Consider the following 17,810-nt stretch of genomic DNA (forward strand, 5'->3'; position numbering starts at 1 on the left):
GGAGCTTTAGGCTCACGTCTCAAGTTGTGAGCCGTGACGGTGACAAGAGCTGGGAGAACGACCGACGGACCGAGGGCGGCAAAAGGCGAGCACGCGCCTTTTCTGCTTCTCCGGCTGCCCCGCCCCGCATGGCACGAAATTTGTTCAGGTTTAGAAATGCCTTTTTCAAAAAAAGAATAATCCAAATGAGCAACTGACTTCTTATTAAATTTAAGAAAGAGATGCAACTCCCAGCAAGTACATCTTCTAGATTACAGTAACCTTGACATTATTCCATCACCCAGCCACCCGTGACAAAGGGCATGTTTGACTACATGGTGTTAAAGTTTAACACCCATCACATCAGATATTTGGATGCTAATTAGAAGTATTAAACATAGGTTAATTACAAAATTAATTGCACAGATGGAGTGTAATTTGCGAGATGAATCTATTAAGCCTAATTAGTCCATGATTTGACAATGTGGTGCTACAGTAATCATTTGCTAATGATGGATTAATTAAGCTTAATTGATTCGTCTCGCGAATTAGCATAGGGTTCTGCAATTAGTTTTATAATTAGCTCATGTTTAGTTCTCCTAACTAGCATCCGAACATCCGATGTGATACTGTTAAATTTTAGCACCTCGTATCCAAACATCTTGAGTTCGGTCGAAATATCAAGCGCCACATGCTGCAAACATAAATCAACCGCCATACTGGGCCTTGTAGTCTTGCCACAGCTGCTGGACATCCTTCCCCAGGATATCTTGGAAGAAGCCATCGCTGTAGCCGTCCTTCATCTTGCCGTTGAGCTCTGCCACGAACCCCTGCTTGAGCGAGTCGCAGTAGTCCAGGAACCTCGCCGTCACGTCGTACCCCTGATCCCACTTGTCGCCCTGCCCCGCCTTCCTCCAGTGGTCCGGCGCGAGCCCCGCCCGCAGCCGCACGAAGTCGGCGATGCCCTCGATGAGGCCGCCGTTGGCCTGTCCCTGCCCGTCCCACTGCCACACGTGCGTCGTCTCGTGGTACAGCACGCCGGTCACCTCCGTCTTGACGTCGCCCTGGAAGCCGGCGACGTACTGGGCGTTGAGGCTGATGGCGCCGCCGCTGGTCTGCGCCGGCGCGCTGATGTTGTCGACGACGTTGAGGGCGACGGAGTCCACCGGCTTGCGGTCCTCGGGGTTGGGCTGGTTGAAGGTGCCCCAGATGAAGGACGAGGCGTCGGAGAGCACCTGCTTCGCGTAGTCGACGCCGACCTCCCGGTCGAACCTCGCGCCGCCGTCGGTGCTGGCCACCGAGTTGGTGGCGTCGAACGTGACGGCGCCGGACGTGGCGGCCATGACCAGGAGGACGGAGGACACGGCGATGACTGCCGCGGGAAGCTTCATTTTTTTAGCTGAATGCTGTAGGATTACGTACTAAATTAAACTTGATCTGGTATGGAGTATGGACCAGTAAGGGTGCACTTTAAATAGGTGCTGCGAGCGAGCTGGCTGCTAGCACTGGAGCTATGAGTATTGAGTGGTACCCTACCAGTTACCAGTCAAAGTGTGCAAGACTTGGACCGTTTCAAAGTTTGATCGGTCTTCGGAAATTAATGGCTGATTCCCATTCTATATGGGAGCTTATTCTTTAGGAGAAGTGATTTTGTGGCTGAAAGTGATTCTTTTTTATTCTTAGAAACTATTAAAATCAGGATGGAGAATCACTTCCCATAATCAGGAGAAGCTACTTTTTCCAGCTTCTAACCTCTTAGTTCATCTCAGAGAATCACTTCACACAATCAGTAGAGAATCACTTCTCTCTCAATAACTGTTTGGCAGAGCTTCTACTGGAATCAGCAGAACATCAGCTCCTAACCTCTTAGTTCATCTCAGAGAATCACTTCACACAATCAGTAGAGAATCACTTCTCTCTCAATAACTGTTTGGCAGAGCTTCTACTGGAATCAGCAGAACATCTCTAGGAGCTCTGACAAACAGCAGAACATCTCTAGGGGCTCTGACAAACGCGCCTTAAGTTTGATGGGTATGGTTACCGCCCGGCTAGAAATTTAAGAATTGCGCACCTATTCTTTCTTCCTTGGGTCCCATCTAATTCAATAACAGGAGTACTACACGCCAATCAGTGGTGAAGTCTGAGTAAATTAGAGGGAGGTGTATTTGCCTCGTAGGTGAATAGTGTTGAGCTAAGGACTAAGGAGGGTGCACATATGGTAAAAAATAAAGCATAATCACTGTTTTCGTAAATTTTAAGGAGGGTGCACATATGGTAAAAAATAAAATATAATCACTGTTTTCGTAAATTTTGAGGTACATTAGTACCTCTAATTATAGTGTAGCTTCGCCTCTGACGCCAATCATATGTACTACTGTTTTTTCAGAACCAGGCGCTCACATGCTCTTGAAAGAGCGGCTGAGGTTGTTTCGAATGCAAACCTTTTCTGTGCCTTTCTGTGTTATTGGTAGAAGCTTTGGCACGGTTCTTGTATGGGTTTTAGCGGGTATGCGTCGAATACATGCTGGGATCTTGGATGCTATAAGACTTGCTACGCTATGTGTTTGGCGAAATGAAGGGGAGACCTTTTATGTATAAAAAAAATACACACGCGGGCACGCTCATCGCGCCTACAAACATCTTTTGAAAAACTTATATGCATGGCATCGATATAGTATATACATTATAAAACTTTGACAAGGAATTTCTATGAAATATAATATTTAAAACAAAAAAATTATTTGGTCACAAGGATATTTTTAGACTGAGTCTATTTTTATATACATCAACGTTACATTGCAGATCGGCCTATTTATTTCTATATTATTTTACTACCATAAATCCTAGAAAAAAATATATTTCTGATTGGATGTGTTTTTTTTACAATTTTGGTCGAACTATTTTAGGAGGAGTCAGTTTTTTTTTAAAATATTGTATTAACAACACACGTACTCATCAATACCACCATGTACAATATTTTTGGAACGTCTCTTATATCAGAAAGTTATTAGAGATGAAGAGACGCCAGCATGCACAGTGGCGGAACTGGGGTTGGCCGGCGGGGGCCATGGCCACCCCATCAAAAATAAAAAAAATTACTACCCCTTATTAATCTATGGTCAAGTCAAAACGCTACAGGGTCAGCCTAACTGCACAACGCACACAGCTTGTAGCCGTTCGTCAAGATGGTAAGATGTCCTCGCGACGTTTTGTTTTCTACCTAGCAGTCACGAGTCAATTATAATAATTACTATAGTCATGATTAATTAGTGTATGCTTGGGTGGATAATAAAAATTTACACTGTTGCAAATAGCCCACTGCTATAGATTTTTTAGACAGGTGCCAGCAAATATTACCCCTAATACCGCTAACTCCGCTATTGCGTGAAATAGCACTGCTAAATTCAATAGCGCGGTGCTGCTAACTCCACCATGCTGAGTTACAAACTTTATATACTTGTGATTTATAAACTATGAGTGATGACTTATAACTTGTCTTGTGAGTTGTGACTTATTTTTTTATGTTTGCACTTATACCAGGACATGTACTTATAAAATATGAGCTGAAATTCGTTAAACTACTAATGTTTTTCCCTAAATTTTGCTAGTTTTTTTGCATACCGCTAAATGTCATAGTGGCCGCTATAGCTGCGCTAGAGCACCTTTAGCTTTTCTGGGAGCACTCCGCTAAATTCTATAGTCCACGGTTTGCAACATTTAAAATTTAGGATGAATTATCAAATTTTTGAATCGGCAATATATTTATCCGGCGCCCTTTAATTTTCTCACCAGTTCCGTCACCGAGCAAGCACGTCGCGATACACACGTCCAGATCACCCAGCTCGTCGCCCGTACATCCACCACCACACCCCAAATCCGGCAGTTTCGTGGAAGCTCGTTTAAGTTTCTCGGTTTTGACCGGGTCTAACCCATGTGCTCATGGAAACTTCCCACGGACACGCCGAAGACCCTGCCGGGGACGCAATGATCAACAAGCCACGGCCATGAAGAGGTCCTCCATCTTGCCGTGCAAGACGGACCGTACCACGCCTCCACCCAGACCACCCACCTCCACATCATGTGTAACAGCTCATTTTTTTTCCATTCGCTAATTGCTATACCATGGAACGATTTTTCTACGCTCGTGGAAATTTTTTATCCGCACCTACAACATGATCCTTCCGGCTGTGTTTCTGGATAGATCTCCCCCTCCTTAGATGAATTTTCTTCCCCCTCAGTTTTTTTAACAATTATCTATACTTCAAGAACAAATATTTTGTACTAATGAATTTTTTTTCAACACCTTGAACATGCCCCTCTTCCACTCTGCTCCAAGTTAGATGCCGGTCCTTCATAAGATGTTTCATGGATCGTGGTTTTCATTTGATCCATAAAAAATATAACAACTATTATCAGCTTGTTTGGTGGGTTACCGCAGGAGAGAAGATTAGTAGTACTACGTATCGAAATATCTGGTACCGTTAACTTTTAGTCACGATGTTTAACCATTCATTGTATTCAAAAAATTATGTAAATATTATTTATTTTGTTTGTGATTTACTTTACCATTAAAGGTATTTTAAGCAATGACTTATCATTTTTATATACCTCCAATAATTTTTTTATAAGACGAATGGTCAAATATTGTGGAAAAAATCAACTCTGACAAATATTTCGATACCAAACAAGTATATAAGACACACCGACAATTGAGGTGCATCCCTAACATCGGGCTTGGGTGCCTATGTACCTCTCAGCAGCATGCCGCTTCCAAACCTTAGATAGAAGAGAGAATTGGTGCCTCATCTCTCAACCGATACTCTTTGGGTGTGTTTAGACGAGAGATAACGTGGGATGGGATGCTCTTGACCCAATTTTGTGGGATGGGACGATCCCATCCAGTGTTTGGTTGAAGTGGGATGGATTCGTTCCTGTTTTTTGTTTGGTTGAGGGTTAAGATATGTGGGATGGATGGTACTTGCAACACTGTTAGCAACAATGTTTGATGGGCCCCATCTGTCATTTTAGGACCCACACATCATCCATCATATCTTCCTTTTCTTTTTTTACTTCCTTTTCCCCCTTATCTTCTCCCCGCAACATTCTCCTCCCCACCGCCCCGAAATCCTCCTCCCCGCCACCTTCTCTCCCCCACCCTCCTCCCCGGCCGCCTTACCGGCCGCGCTGCCCTGGGGAACCAGCCGCGCCGCCCAAGCCGGCTCCTCCCGCCAGCGGCCCTTCCCACGCCACCCCCAAGGCCAGCTTATGCCGCCGGCGCCCTCCCCACGCCACCCCCCAGACCGGCTCCTCCTCGCCACCCCCAGGCCAGCTCTCGCGCCGGTGGATCCTCCCCGTGCCGTCCCCCAAGCCATCTCTCCTGCCGGTGGATCCTCCCCGCGCCGCCACCAAGTGGCCTCGAGCTCGCCCACGGCTGCCGGTGCGGTGGTCAAGCTGCTCTTGTCCGTGTTGCCATGCCCCCATTCGTACGCTTGAGCAACGGAGGGTGACGGTGCGAGACGGGGATAAAGTTGGATGCCCCCGTCCGCTCGTTTTGGAGGGATGGGGGCATCTCGCATCTGATGAGCATATTCCCTCCTTGCACTACAAGAAATCTTCCAACTAGTGATGAACCAAAAAGTGTCATAAACGTGTTTTTTTTGTATCATAAACCGTGATTTAGTCGAGCGTCATAAACCACGACTAGTGACGTTCCTTATTTCGGTCCGTCACTAAGATAATGACGAATGAAAATTCATCCTACATGTCGTCATAAAATTGTTTCGGAGGTTGCGCCGAGTTGGACAAGAATCCAACGTGGCTTCGACGTGGTAGGGGTGTTATGATGATTTCAGTTCGTCATAAATTAAAGCCCGGTCCATTTAAGAGCATTTATGAGCCCAATTTTGTTAGGACATTTTTAGCCCATTTTAGATTTCCACGCTATTTTATGGGCAAAAAAATATTTGTTGAACGTCATATTGGGCTATTTTTTCTAGGACCTAGCCCATCTAACGAAGAGCTATTATTGTATTTCGCAGTACCATATTGGGTTATTTTTTTCTGGGCCCTAGCACATCTAACAAAGAGCCATTATTGCATTTCACGGTACCATATTGGGTCGTTTTTTCTGGGCCTTAGCCCATTATTGCATTTCACAATAATATATTCAATTTTGGTTGTTGATCACCATGACAATCACGGACATAAAAACAGCTCATTTCCAACTTCCATATTGTTCACATCACAATCAATGAATGGTTCACTAGCAACAATAATGCAACATACAACAAGTTAAGCATAAAAAATGCAACATTCAATAAAAGTTCATCAGCAACAAACAACAACTTCACCAGCAACACACTTTAGTTGAGGAGAGGATTCATGTGGCTCTGACTGGTGCTGAAGTTTATGAGGCTAGAAATCAGAAAGTGCAACTCCTTGGTGGTGTTCTTCAAAGCTTAGAGCTCTTCTATCTAAGACTTCAATATTGTTTTTTGTGTTTCAGCCCTCAATCTTAGTGCACCCATCTCAGACTCCTGTTCAGCAATTTTTTGCCGAAGTTGTGCCCCCCTATTTCTCACTCTCAAGATCAGCTTGTATTTCTTCTACCTGTAGTGCGGTACCAACTCTAATACTTTTCTTCGAGGGTGGGTGAATGCCAGCAACCTCCCAAAATGTCCTAGGTTGGACAACTTCAGCCACTATTTCAACAACAGTCTTTGGTTGGTCGTCTCCAGGTTGGGTGACTATTTGTTCCATCTGAGCCTAATAAAAGAAAGAAAATGAAAGGTCTCACAAAAGTACTCACAAATGTTTCTAGTGTTTTTGTTGCAAAGAAGAATACAAAGTAAACAAGTACTGTGCAGGAGAGCCTTCCGACGTAGCGAGACTAGGAGTAGGTGCAGGAGAGCCTTTCGACGTAGCCAAACCATGAGCAGGTGTGGGAGAGCCTTCTGACGAAGCGAGATCAGGAGCGGGAGCCACCACAGGATCTTCCTGAGCTTGAAAAGTAGTGTGACCAGGATCATCCTTAGCTTGCGAAGTAGTGACACCAGGATCATCTGGAGTAGCAGCGGTAGAAACTTCACGAGCATCCGGATCTGTAGCTATTTCCACCACAGGATCTTCCTTTTGCTATTGCGAGGCAGCAATATCAGATAGAACCATGAGTATTGATGCATTTGCTTCCTCACCGTCATCACCCTTCTTTGTGGAAACAAGTGTGGATTCCTTTTCTATCAGGGTCATCATTGATGTCAACAATTGTGGAATTCTAGCTGAACTGTGATGCGGCACAGAGACTTCAGAGGATTTACCCCGTTCAGTCGGAGGCATGATTAGCAAGGGGGTCTGACCAGCATTTGGGAGTTGAAGTTGCGGTGCTAGTAACCCGACCTGCTGGTACACCTGATTGAGTGCAGCAGAGAAGGTGGTGATCACATTGTTGATGTTCTGGTCTGCCCTTTGTGCCACCTGCTCTAGCCACGCGAATTGTCTCTCCTCCCGATGAGCCAGTATCTCATCCAACCGTTTCTATAGCTTGACCAAGCGGAGATTACTTTCTGCTTGTTTTGCCAGACCATCAACCAGTCCCTGAAGAATTAAGGCAAGCTCCGTCGGCTGACTGGCTATTACTGGAGTGACCGGTACTATTTTTGTAGCAGATCGTGATACACGTGCCTCCTAGTCCTGAGTGACTTGGAGACAAGGTACATACGTATTTTCCTCCTCACTGCCTTTGCTGTCTGAGCAGTAGTTCTTGTCTGATTTGCTTTTCTCATTTCTGTGCTCATTAGGAGATGGCTCATTCCTAACCCTTAGGCCAATACGTCTGTCTCCTGGTCTCGCTGGCTTGTATATCTTGAATTGTGTTTTAGCATTGCTATACTCATGTCGCTAATTTTTGGATCCGGTTTGCACCTCTCTACTATTCTCATCTTTTTTAGTAAGATCACTCAGGATGATGGAGATCTAGTGAGCATACAACATTTGTTGGGCCACGGTCAATCCATCATGGATAACATCTTGAATCTCACAAAGAATAAAGTCCACGATGTTGAACTCCCGGCCAGTCATGACGTGAAGGAGAAGCCACTGTTGAAGACTAGTGATGGACTCTGCATTGCCAATCTGTGGTAACAATGTCTTTCTTAGTGCCCGGTGAATCACATTGGCCTTATGGGTAAACATGTCAGGCGTGCGATATGCTCAGCTAGAAGGGAACGACTCCACAAAAAGTTCGGCCATATCCTCGTCCGAAGGGAATGATCCACCAAGCAAACTATGACGAGGTGGTTCACGATCCCCGTAGATAATGTGGTGTAGGGACACGTTACACGAATTGACTCCAATACTATCAATTTGGTGTCGCCAAATTCTATGCGGAGCTTCATGAAACATGACTTGAATGCACTCTCTGCTCTTAGGAATGTACAACGTAGCATAGAAAACTCGAACTCAATCCTCAATATACTAATGATGCCCTAAGATCAAATCAGCCAATCCGGGTAGTTGATCGAAGTATCCCATAATATCCTCTCCTCCCACAGTCATGTTCATATGATTACAGTTTATAATCTTGTGCTTAAATAGTTTGGTGGATAGCTTCTTATAGTTATAGTAGAAAGTTTGCTGAATGACATTACTAAATTTTTGTTCGACCCGTCTGTCATGGGATTTTTCAAACCACACATCCTCAGACACAGATCTATGCCTTTTAATTATTTGGTAGCTATGCATGCTCAGTTCAATCATCCTTAGCGGCTCTTTTGGTGGAGGGTAAAGTGGTACCTCGTTCTGCTCCCTGGGGTTGGGCGCAGGAAACTCAGCAGGGCGGGACGGCCGACGCCGCATAGATTGCTGTCATCCGGAAGGCGCTGAGGTTGAACCAACCCATGTGTGGCAGACAGATGCTGAGGTTGACCCACCCCGTGTACGGCGGGAACGGGCAGGGGAAGACTCCCGTGTAATGGATCTGCCCTTTTGCCACGTCTAAGCACCAGCCATGCCTGCAGAATTTGCCTGCGACTTCCTTTGTCGCTTCACCGGAGGCAAGTCAAGCGCCTTTCCATTTCTCTTGCCACCATCTCGGCCCATCTGCAAGATCTTTCTTGAATCAGCTACCACAATGATCTCAAAAAATTTAACGAATCCTCCTTTCAGTGATGAGTACCTATGAAATCGGGGTGAGCTATGGTGGATTGCAGTAGCGGCGGAGCGCGACCACGGCGGCGGGTGGCTGCAGCAGGTGGTGGTAGCGGTCATGGCTAAACCCTACCAAGGGCGAGCGCCGCAAGTGCCTTGCAGTAAATGGGGAACGACGGGTCACCAAAAGTGTCACGACGTTGGATAAAGTCATAAAGGTGTAGTACGCACCTAGACAAGAAGATGGGTAGGTGTTTCCTACCCAACCTTGTTCTAGCATAAGGATGTTCCGGTGTTTGAGAATACACTGAACTGGATAAACAGCCAGCCAAATAGGCGTTTGAAGATTTTGAAAGTCATCACAGGATGTTCCTGTGTTTGATAATACACCGAACCGAATAAACATCCAGCCAAATGGGCGTTCAAAGATTTTGAAGACGTCATAGGATGTTTTGGTGTTTGATAATACAACGAATCGGATAAATAGCCAGCCAAATGGGTGTTCGAAGATTTTGGAAGGCGTTACAGGATGTTCCGGTGTTTGATAATACAACAAGCCGGATCAATAGCCAGCTAAGTGTGCTTTTGAACATATTAAGATGCATCAAAAGGATTTTCCCACAACTACTATGATAAAAGGTCTAGATGCACATATCGGTTCATATGTTATACAACAAATGAGTTTAGATCACATCAACTAAAACATTAATTGATTTCACATGCTAATCTTTGTCACTGTCAGGTGTGGGATTTTCATTTGCATCATGGTATTGCCAGATAGTCTCGTCCTCCTCCTCATCGTCAAAATTGAATCCGTCCACATTAGATAGAACTTGTTGGCGAATGGAAGTAACTTGAGCTGCTGGAATGATAGTCTTATCCTCCTCCCATCAGTAATTGGCACCATAGCCTCCGAACCATCACGAATACCATCATTCAAGGTTTCTTCAATTACATCATCTTGATATGCAAGTACCATGCCACTGGGCGCTGTGTCCTGCTCAGTTTCATTAAAGCTTCACAAATACTTGTCTCAAATTTTTGCACCACTCTCCATGGGTCTTGTAGCAAGGTGTCTGACAAGTAAAACACCTTCGTTTCTTGTTCAGCAAAAATGTAGGGATCACTTTTGTACCAGTACTTTTTAGTATTAATGCTTATGAAGTACCCATCCTTTCTAATCCATGGTTCCTTCTTGGTGTGACGACCGACCCCAAATCTCTTGAGTTAATCTTAATCTAAGTCCCTAATCCCCTATCTCAGCTTTACCGAGTTTAAGTACTCAACCTCCAGTCCGGACCCGACCCCGAGACCCGACCCCTCTCCGCTGGTCTCCCGTTCCGACCCTGCCGACCCCAACTCACCGCCGGATCCTTCTAAGTCTTCCCACAATGCCTCCTTTAAATCTGACCGGTGGACCCATAAAATCTCTTCCCCAGATCTCCCGCGACAGACGCACTCGAGTAGCATGCCCGCTTCAGAGCTTCTCCGCCGCATGGCTCGTTGCCTCCGACACCCGCCGCTCCATCCCGTCGCCGGCCGCGACCGGATGGATTCTCGCGCCCCCTTCCCCAATCGCAGCGGAAGCCCTCTGCAACCCTTTCTGCAGTGCCTCGCCGCCCGCACCCATCATCACCTCGCCAGACTCCCGGCTGCAGAGCCCGATGCCGCCCGTCTTTTCCGTCGCCCTTCCACAGTCGCGCCGCCCCGATCCGCGCTACGCGACGATTCCCCCTCCGCCAACCCAGACCCCGGCCGCGACAGCTCCTTTCCGCCTTGCCAGATCTGCGCCCCTACAGACTGTTGTTTCGCGCTCGCCCGCGCGACAGTAGCCCACCTGTCTTCTCACCTGTGCGCCCTCGCTTCTAGTGCCGTTCCCCCGGTCACTTCCATCAGATCCACCGCACGACGACGCCCGTCTCCGCCAAATCTCAACCACCGGCAAAACCGCGCCTGCGCCGCCCTGTCTTCGGTGCCCAATGACCGCCGGTGCCATCCCCGAAGTCCTGCTCCACCGCCCTCGTTGCTCAATCGCCGCCCTGGCAGCGCACTCCATCGCTTCTTCCCGGTCCTCGTGCCGCTCCAACCTTCTCTCTTCCGCGCAGCTATAAAAGGGAATGCCAAAGCTCCACCGGAGTTCCCCTTCACCATCGCTGCCCTCCCACCTTGGCTTCCTGTTCGTACTCAAAGCGCTACCGCCTAAGTCCCTGAGGAACTCTCCTCTCCGCTCCACACCGTTTTCCCCAATCCACCCAGCCGCTTGCTCCTCCGCGCTACGCAAGAGCTTGCTTGTGATCCACAAGAAGCACCGCCGCCGCCGGAACCCCGCCGGACCTCGCCGCTGTCCCAAGCCTTAGTCCCTCCACCCAAGTCTGCTCTTTCCCGACCCCAAGCTTCGCCTGTAAGAAAAGGTAAGCTACCGACCCCTTTTCGCCTCGTCCGACCCCTTCTGTCCGCCCGACCCCTTTTCCGCTTCGCCCGACCTTGTCTGTCTGCCGACCCTTTTCTTCGCATCACCCGAGGGCTCGGCGGTATCTTTTTCCTTAACCCGAGGGTATATGTGTAAGAATCGGGGACTTCTCTGCGTTAAGCCTGAGGACCCCCAGCTCCTCTATTCCTCTAGTCTAAGGGTCCGATCCTAAGTTCCCTCCCATCCGACCCTTCTATCTTGATCTACCCCAACCCCCAGTACACTTCTTCACCTTTTTCCGTAGCTTTGCTACAAAGTTTCTGGGCTAGAACTTGCAAGAGTTGTTGTTGAATTAACCGTCTAAACTACTAACCCTTGCATTGCATTTCGTGTAGAGCTGCGTCTCGCCGACGGCTTCTACGAGTTGTACCCGGCGCCCAAAGACGAAGCTGCAGCAGTGTGGCGGATCCACTTCGGATTAGCTTGGTTTAACATGGTTAAGTCGCCTAACATGCGACACCGATGCCTTAGCCAAGTTAACACGAAATGTTGTCGGATTTCATCTGATTTAACCACTTGAACAGGACCACTTTAGCAAACTCACACGAAGGTGAGTGGTTTCAGAGAATACAACAAGTCCACCGAGTTAACAAATTAACCATTTGATTTAGTCGCGAAAAGAACATCAGAGTTTTACAAGGTCTAGAAAATAACAGAGGTAAACACTAGCAGAAGTAATCGTGGTGGCAAGCGTGGTCACAGAACGGCAGAGGCCGGGTCTGTGGAACCTTGCACCAAAGGATATGGGCCCGACACGGGTTAGGGGATTGATGGGGAAGGCCGACACAGGAAGCGACCTCCGGGTGCGCGGATGTCGTGAGGCTAGGTTCACCATGCATGGTTAAAGAACTCGAATCGATTCGTCTGCCTCTCACAGTTTGAGATTGCTTGATCGCTATGTCACCCTGAGTAAATGAGGAATCTGATGATGACATGGTGTTTGTTGATATATCTACACATCTTGTTTGGCTCTATGATTGCTTAGAATAGGTTGAAAAACCTAGACCGGCTAATGAACTTAGAACCGGAGCTAAAACTTGAAAATAGGTTTTCACTTAGTGCTTTTGGCAAAGCAAAACCCCTCAGCCAATAATCCCTGCATGTCTAGAAGTGTGGAGTGGTTTTACTCCTATCGGATAAGTCTTGTTGAGCTTAGTAGCTCAGCCTTGTTGTGGCTCCTGTTTTCAGGTGAAGCTGCTGCTCCCGACCCCTCTCTTGCTGGTGCTTGGCCGCCCCAGCTCCCGCCGGGCTGGACGGTCGAGTGGGACCCCTCCTCGGACGGCGAGGAGAGGAATCAGTGATGTCCAGGCTGGCCTCACCAGGACATCCGACCCCGACGATTGCTTCCGCTAGTGTTTACCTCTGTTGTTTTCTGGACCTTGTAAAACTCTGATGTTCTTTTCGCGACTAAATCAAATGGTTAATTTGTTAACTCGATGGACTTGTTGTATTCTCTGAAACCACTCACCTTCGTGTGAGTTTGCTAAAGTGGTCCTGTTCAAGTGGTTAAATCGGATGAAATCCGACGGCATTTCGTGTTAACTTGGCTAAGGCATCGGTGTCGCATGTTAGGCAACTTAACCATGTTAAACCAAGCTAATCCGAAGTGGATCCGCCACAAGCAGAGCTCCCGCCCCCAGAAGCCGAAGCCGTCCAAGCAGAAGAGCAGCTTCCCTCCTCCTCGTTTGAAGGCAAGCCTCGGAGCATGAATCCCCAGTTTTTCTCAAACTTGCGCATGCCTTCTTCATGTTGTTTGTGCATTTACGTATAGGAGTTGTTTGCAACCCTAGATGCGTATCTTAGATCCCTTGATCTGAACACTAGCTGTTGGACCGAGTAGATGCGTTGCTTGAATAGGAAGCGGTAAAAGCCGAGTGATTTCCTGTCACTCGCGAGTTTGTAGGAGTTGGTTGTTCCTCTTCTGTTACAACTATAAGGACGATGGACGGGGCAGGGTTCTGGTTAACTTTTGGTGGTCGGCTGATCGCCCCGTCTGTCTATGGAACTTGCTAAGGCCCGACAGTGGTGGTGTTCGTGATCAAGTGTTTGAAAGTACTAACCTCATACTTATTATGGGATGAGGAAGCCTAGTACCGGATTGAACCTAGACGTGAGCGGTCGCCCCATTGTCCTTGGAACGGAGTTTCCCCTGCTACTGCACGTGGTGGCAAGCGTGGTCACAGAACAGCAGAGGCCGGGTCTGTGGAACCTTGCACCAAAGGAAATGGGCCCGACACGGGTTAGGGGATTGATGGGGAAGGCCGACACAGGAAGCGACTCTCGGTGGTGCGCGGATGTCGTGAGGTTAGGTTCACCATGCATGGTTAAAGAACTCGAATCGATTCGTCTGCCTCTCACAGTTTGAGACTGCTTGATCGCTATGTCACCCTGAGTAATAAAGGAATCTGATGATGACATGGTCTTGATGATGATATATATACCTTTTGGTTGGTTCATTGTTTGCTTAGAGTAAGTTGCTAACCTAGACCGGATAATGAACTTAGAACCTGAGCTAAAACTTTGAAAATAGGGATCTACATAGTGCTTTTGGCAAACAAACCCCTCAGCCAAAGAGCCTTGCATGTCTAGAAGTGGTGGAGTAGCTTCCTCCTGTCGGTTAAGTCTTGTTGAGCTTAGTAGCTCAGCCTTGTTGTGGCTCTTTCTTTTTCAGGTGGAGTTGCTGCTCCCGAGCCTTCTTCTGTTGGCACTTGGCCGCCCCAACTCCCTCCGGGTTGGACGGTCGAGTGGGATCCCTCCTCGGACGGCGAGGAGAGGGATCACTGATGTCCTGGTTGGCCTCACCAGGTATGTCCGACCCCGACGAAGTAGCTTCCGCTTGTTGTTTTACCTTCTTTTGTTTTTAAACTTTGTAAAAACTCTGATGTTGTTTGTTTTAATGTTGAACAAAAATGGTAAGATTGTTTAACTCAGTGGACTTATTGTATTCTCTGGAACCGCTCACCTTCGTGTGAGTTTGCTATTTCGGTCCTGTTCAAGTGGTTAAATGGGATAAAATCCGACGGCACTTCGTGTTAGCCTGATTAAGGCCGGGTGTCGCGTGTTAGGCGACTTAACCGTGCCTCGATTTGGCTAATCCGAAGTGGATCTGCCACACTTGGTCCCTCCCAGATCATACCAATCACAGTGGAATAAGACAACAGTTCGATTTATGCCACGCCCTAATGAGTTATACCGCAGCTCAATAATATCTTTTAGACAACCATAAAACTCAAATAGCTCATTTTTATGAAAGCCTGCAGCCATAATCCCACTGTTCTGTGTGTTCCGATTTTCCTCTCACGCATGTGTGTGGTACCGGACACCGCCAACAAGACATGCTGAATATTTTCTTCCTCGCTTGTCTAGTAAAGCTGATAATGCATATAGGTACTCGGAGATCTCTCCTTCAGGCATATTTTCAATCTGTACAACAAAATCATAGTTTTATATATATATATATGTCCTCGCAAGCTAATATAAGTTTGTTCTGAAAAAGCAGAAAACTTACATGTGATTTAAACCATCGGGCAATTTTTTTTTCTGAATTCTACGATCAATAACCTGGTCTGACACACCTTCTGCTTCTAATTGATCCCTGTATATCCTGCAAAAACACATTCATCTAAAAATTAGACCAAAATAATTGCAGTACAATCATTACATGACGGAATACGTACTCGATATATGTTTCAACCTCTTCGCAATTGTGTAGCACATACCAAATTAGCTTGTCGTAATCTGAATCAAGGAACGAAGTCTTCGCTGCTCCAAGTACATCAAAATTGTGCTGGAAACAAGATAAATCGCCTTCTCGTAACAAATCAGCATTCTATCTATTCATGTCCTCCTGATTGAATCGTGTGTCAACATCATCATCCGCAAAGTACCTTGAGCAAAATGTTAAGGTCTCATTAGCAACATATGCTTCTACAATGGATCCTTCAGGCCTAGCCTTGTTTCTCATGGAACGTTTTAATGTGAATAGCCTTCTTTTGCCGGGATACATCCATCCATATTGTACTAGGCCTCTTAGGATTGCTTCATTAGGAAAATGGATAGCCAAGTACACCATAATATCAAAGAAGGCAGGGGGAAAATTTTCTCAAGCTTGCACAAAATTATTTGGATATCTATTTTCAGTTTATTCAAAACATCCAACTTCAGAGTTTTGCAACATAGTTGCCGAAAAAAGTTTCCTAATTTCGAAACAGCTAAGTATATCTCTTTATCCATTAAACTTTGAAGGGAAGTAGGCAAAATCCATTGGAGTAGGATATGACAATCATGAGTTTTCAATCTTTGAAGTTTGCATCCATTAGCGGTAATACATCTTGATAAGTTAGAAGCATATCCATCTAGGAATTTCACCTGACTTATAAAATCACAAAACATTTTCTATTTCTTTTTACCCATTGTATATGGATCTTCTGGCATTTTGCATGACTCCCCTTCCATAGTATTCAGCTTGTGTAGATGTGGTCTAATGCCCATCTCTTCGAAATCAACCCTATCATTGATCGTGTCCTTTGTCTTCCCAACAATTTTAAGCAATGTTCCAATAAGGTTTTCGCATATGTTTTTCTCAATGCGCATGACATCAAGATTATGTGGCAGCATCAGAGTTGTTCAATACGGCAAGTCAAACAAACAAATCCTTCGGCTCCAACACTATCTGGGTTCCCCCTTCCTTTTCTAATCTTGAGGAGGCTTTTCTGGTTTAACATCTTTAACCTTCTCCAGTTGTTGTTGAAGCTCCTCAGTAGTAAATTGCTTTGGCCTCTCTTAGTTTTCAGTATTACTATCAAACTATGCTTTCTTTCTTCTCCATGGATGGTCAGTTGGAAGGAAACGACGATGGCCAATATAACATATCTTGTTCTTCAATCTCCTTAAGCAAGGATCCTTATCAGAACGCACACAGGCATAATAACCTTTTGTAAGTCGCCCCGCCAATGTGCTTAGTGCTGGATAATCATGTATGCACCAAATAACTGGAGCATGCAATTTAAAGGATTGTTGACTACAAGCATCGTATGCATCGACACCCTTCCACAGGTCCAACAGCTCATCTACGAGAGGTTGCAAGAAGACATCAAAATCCTTTGATGGAGAACTCGACCCAGAGATCAATAATGCCATCATGAAGTTTGATTCTTCCATGCATACCCATGGTGGAATGTTATACGGCACAACAAATACTGGCCACATACTATATATGAGTTGGTCATGTTGCCAAATGGATTGAAATCATCGGTTGCAAGTCCAAGTCTAATGTTCGTAGCTTTTGCAAATTCCGGCCAATTTTTATCAAAGTTTTTCCATGTCTCACCATCAGCTAGATGGCTAAGCTCATTGTCCATCGGTTGTCGCTTCAACTCGTGCCATTGTGCATCCTTTGCGGTTTTTGATGAAAGAAACATCCTCTTCAGCCTTGAAACCAGCGGAAAATGCCTCAATACCTTTTGAGGAACACACTTCTTGTTGTTTGCATCTTTCCATCTTGAATCTACTTCACAACATGCTGGGCACAAATCATGTTCCGCTAGATCCTTGCGAAATAATACACAATTATTCTTACAAACATGGATAGATTCATAGCCGAGTCCCATGGCACGTATGTACTTTATTGCGTCAACATAAGATGTCGGAACATTTGCTCCTGGGAAAGCAACGGATACCACCTTCAAAATCGCATTGAATGCGACATTGCTGATCCAATAGAAAGACTTGATATGAAGTAACTTACAACAAATGTAAATTGTGTATATTTAGATCTCGGTGACAACTTACGGTTTATATGTTCCTTTATACATTCTAATATTTTCCCTCCAAGCTCTTTAGCGTGGCACATGTCAGGTATCATTTTAGGAAGTCCATCTTTGGTGCCTTCATCCTCCTCCATACCCGATATGTGTTCGTTTTCCTGAACCATTTCCTGATCACCATCATCGTGCAGAACTGCATTGTCCACAACCCCCTCATCCGGCAGATTTGCGGTTTCCTCAACCCCATCATCCTACAGAATTGCATTTTCCTGAACCCCATTATCCTGTAGATTTGCATTTTGCTGAACCCTATCCTCGAATGTTTCTCCATGATGGATCCACCTAGTTAGGTGCTTGCCATCCCATTCAAAAGTAAGTGCAAGCTCACCACATCTATAGTACATCTAGACTGATTCAGGCATCGACGACACGAGCATAGTATTTGTTCATCG

General features: G+C 46.0%; 1 protein-coding gene and 1 pseudogene across 1 annotated transcript; both read right to left on the reverse strand.

The window, feature by feature from the left end:
- Window positions 1-186: 186 nt before the first annotated feature.
- LOC117836528 (uncharacterized) lies at window positions 187-1,442 on the reverse strand. Its single transcript, XM_034715979.2, has one exon. The coding sequence runs from the start codon at window positions 1,368-1,370 to the stop codon at window positions 687-689; it is 684 nt and encodes a 227-aa protein (XP_034571870.1). The 5' UTR covers window positions 1,371-1,442; the 3' UTR covers window positions 187-686.
- Window positions 1,443-9,838: 8,396 nt separating this feature from the next.
- On the reverse strand, window positions 9,839-17,495 carry LOC140221101 (uncharacterized; annotated as a pseudogene).
- Between the last annotated feature and the right edge of the window lie 315 nt (window positions 17,496-17,810).

The sequence above is a fragment of the Setaria viridis genome, chromosome 9 (genome assembly GCF_005286985.2).
Source record: "Setaria viridis chromosome 9, Setaria_viridis_v4.0, whole genome shotgun sequence".
Lineage (NCBI taxonomy): Eukaryota > Viridiplantae > Streptophyta > Magnoliopsida > Poales > Poaceae > Setaria > Setaria viridis.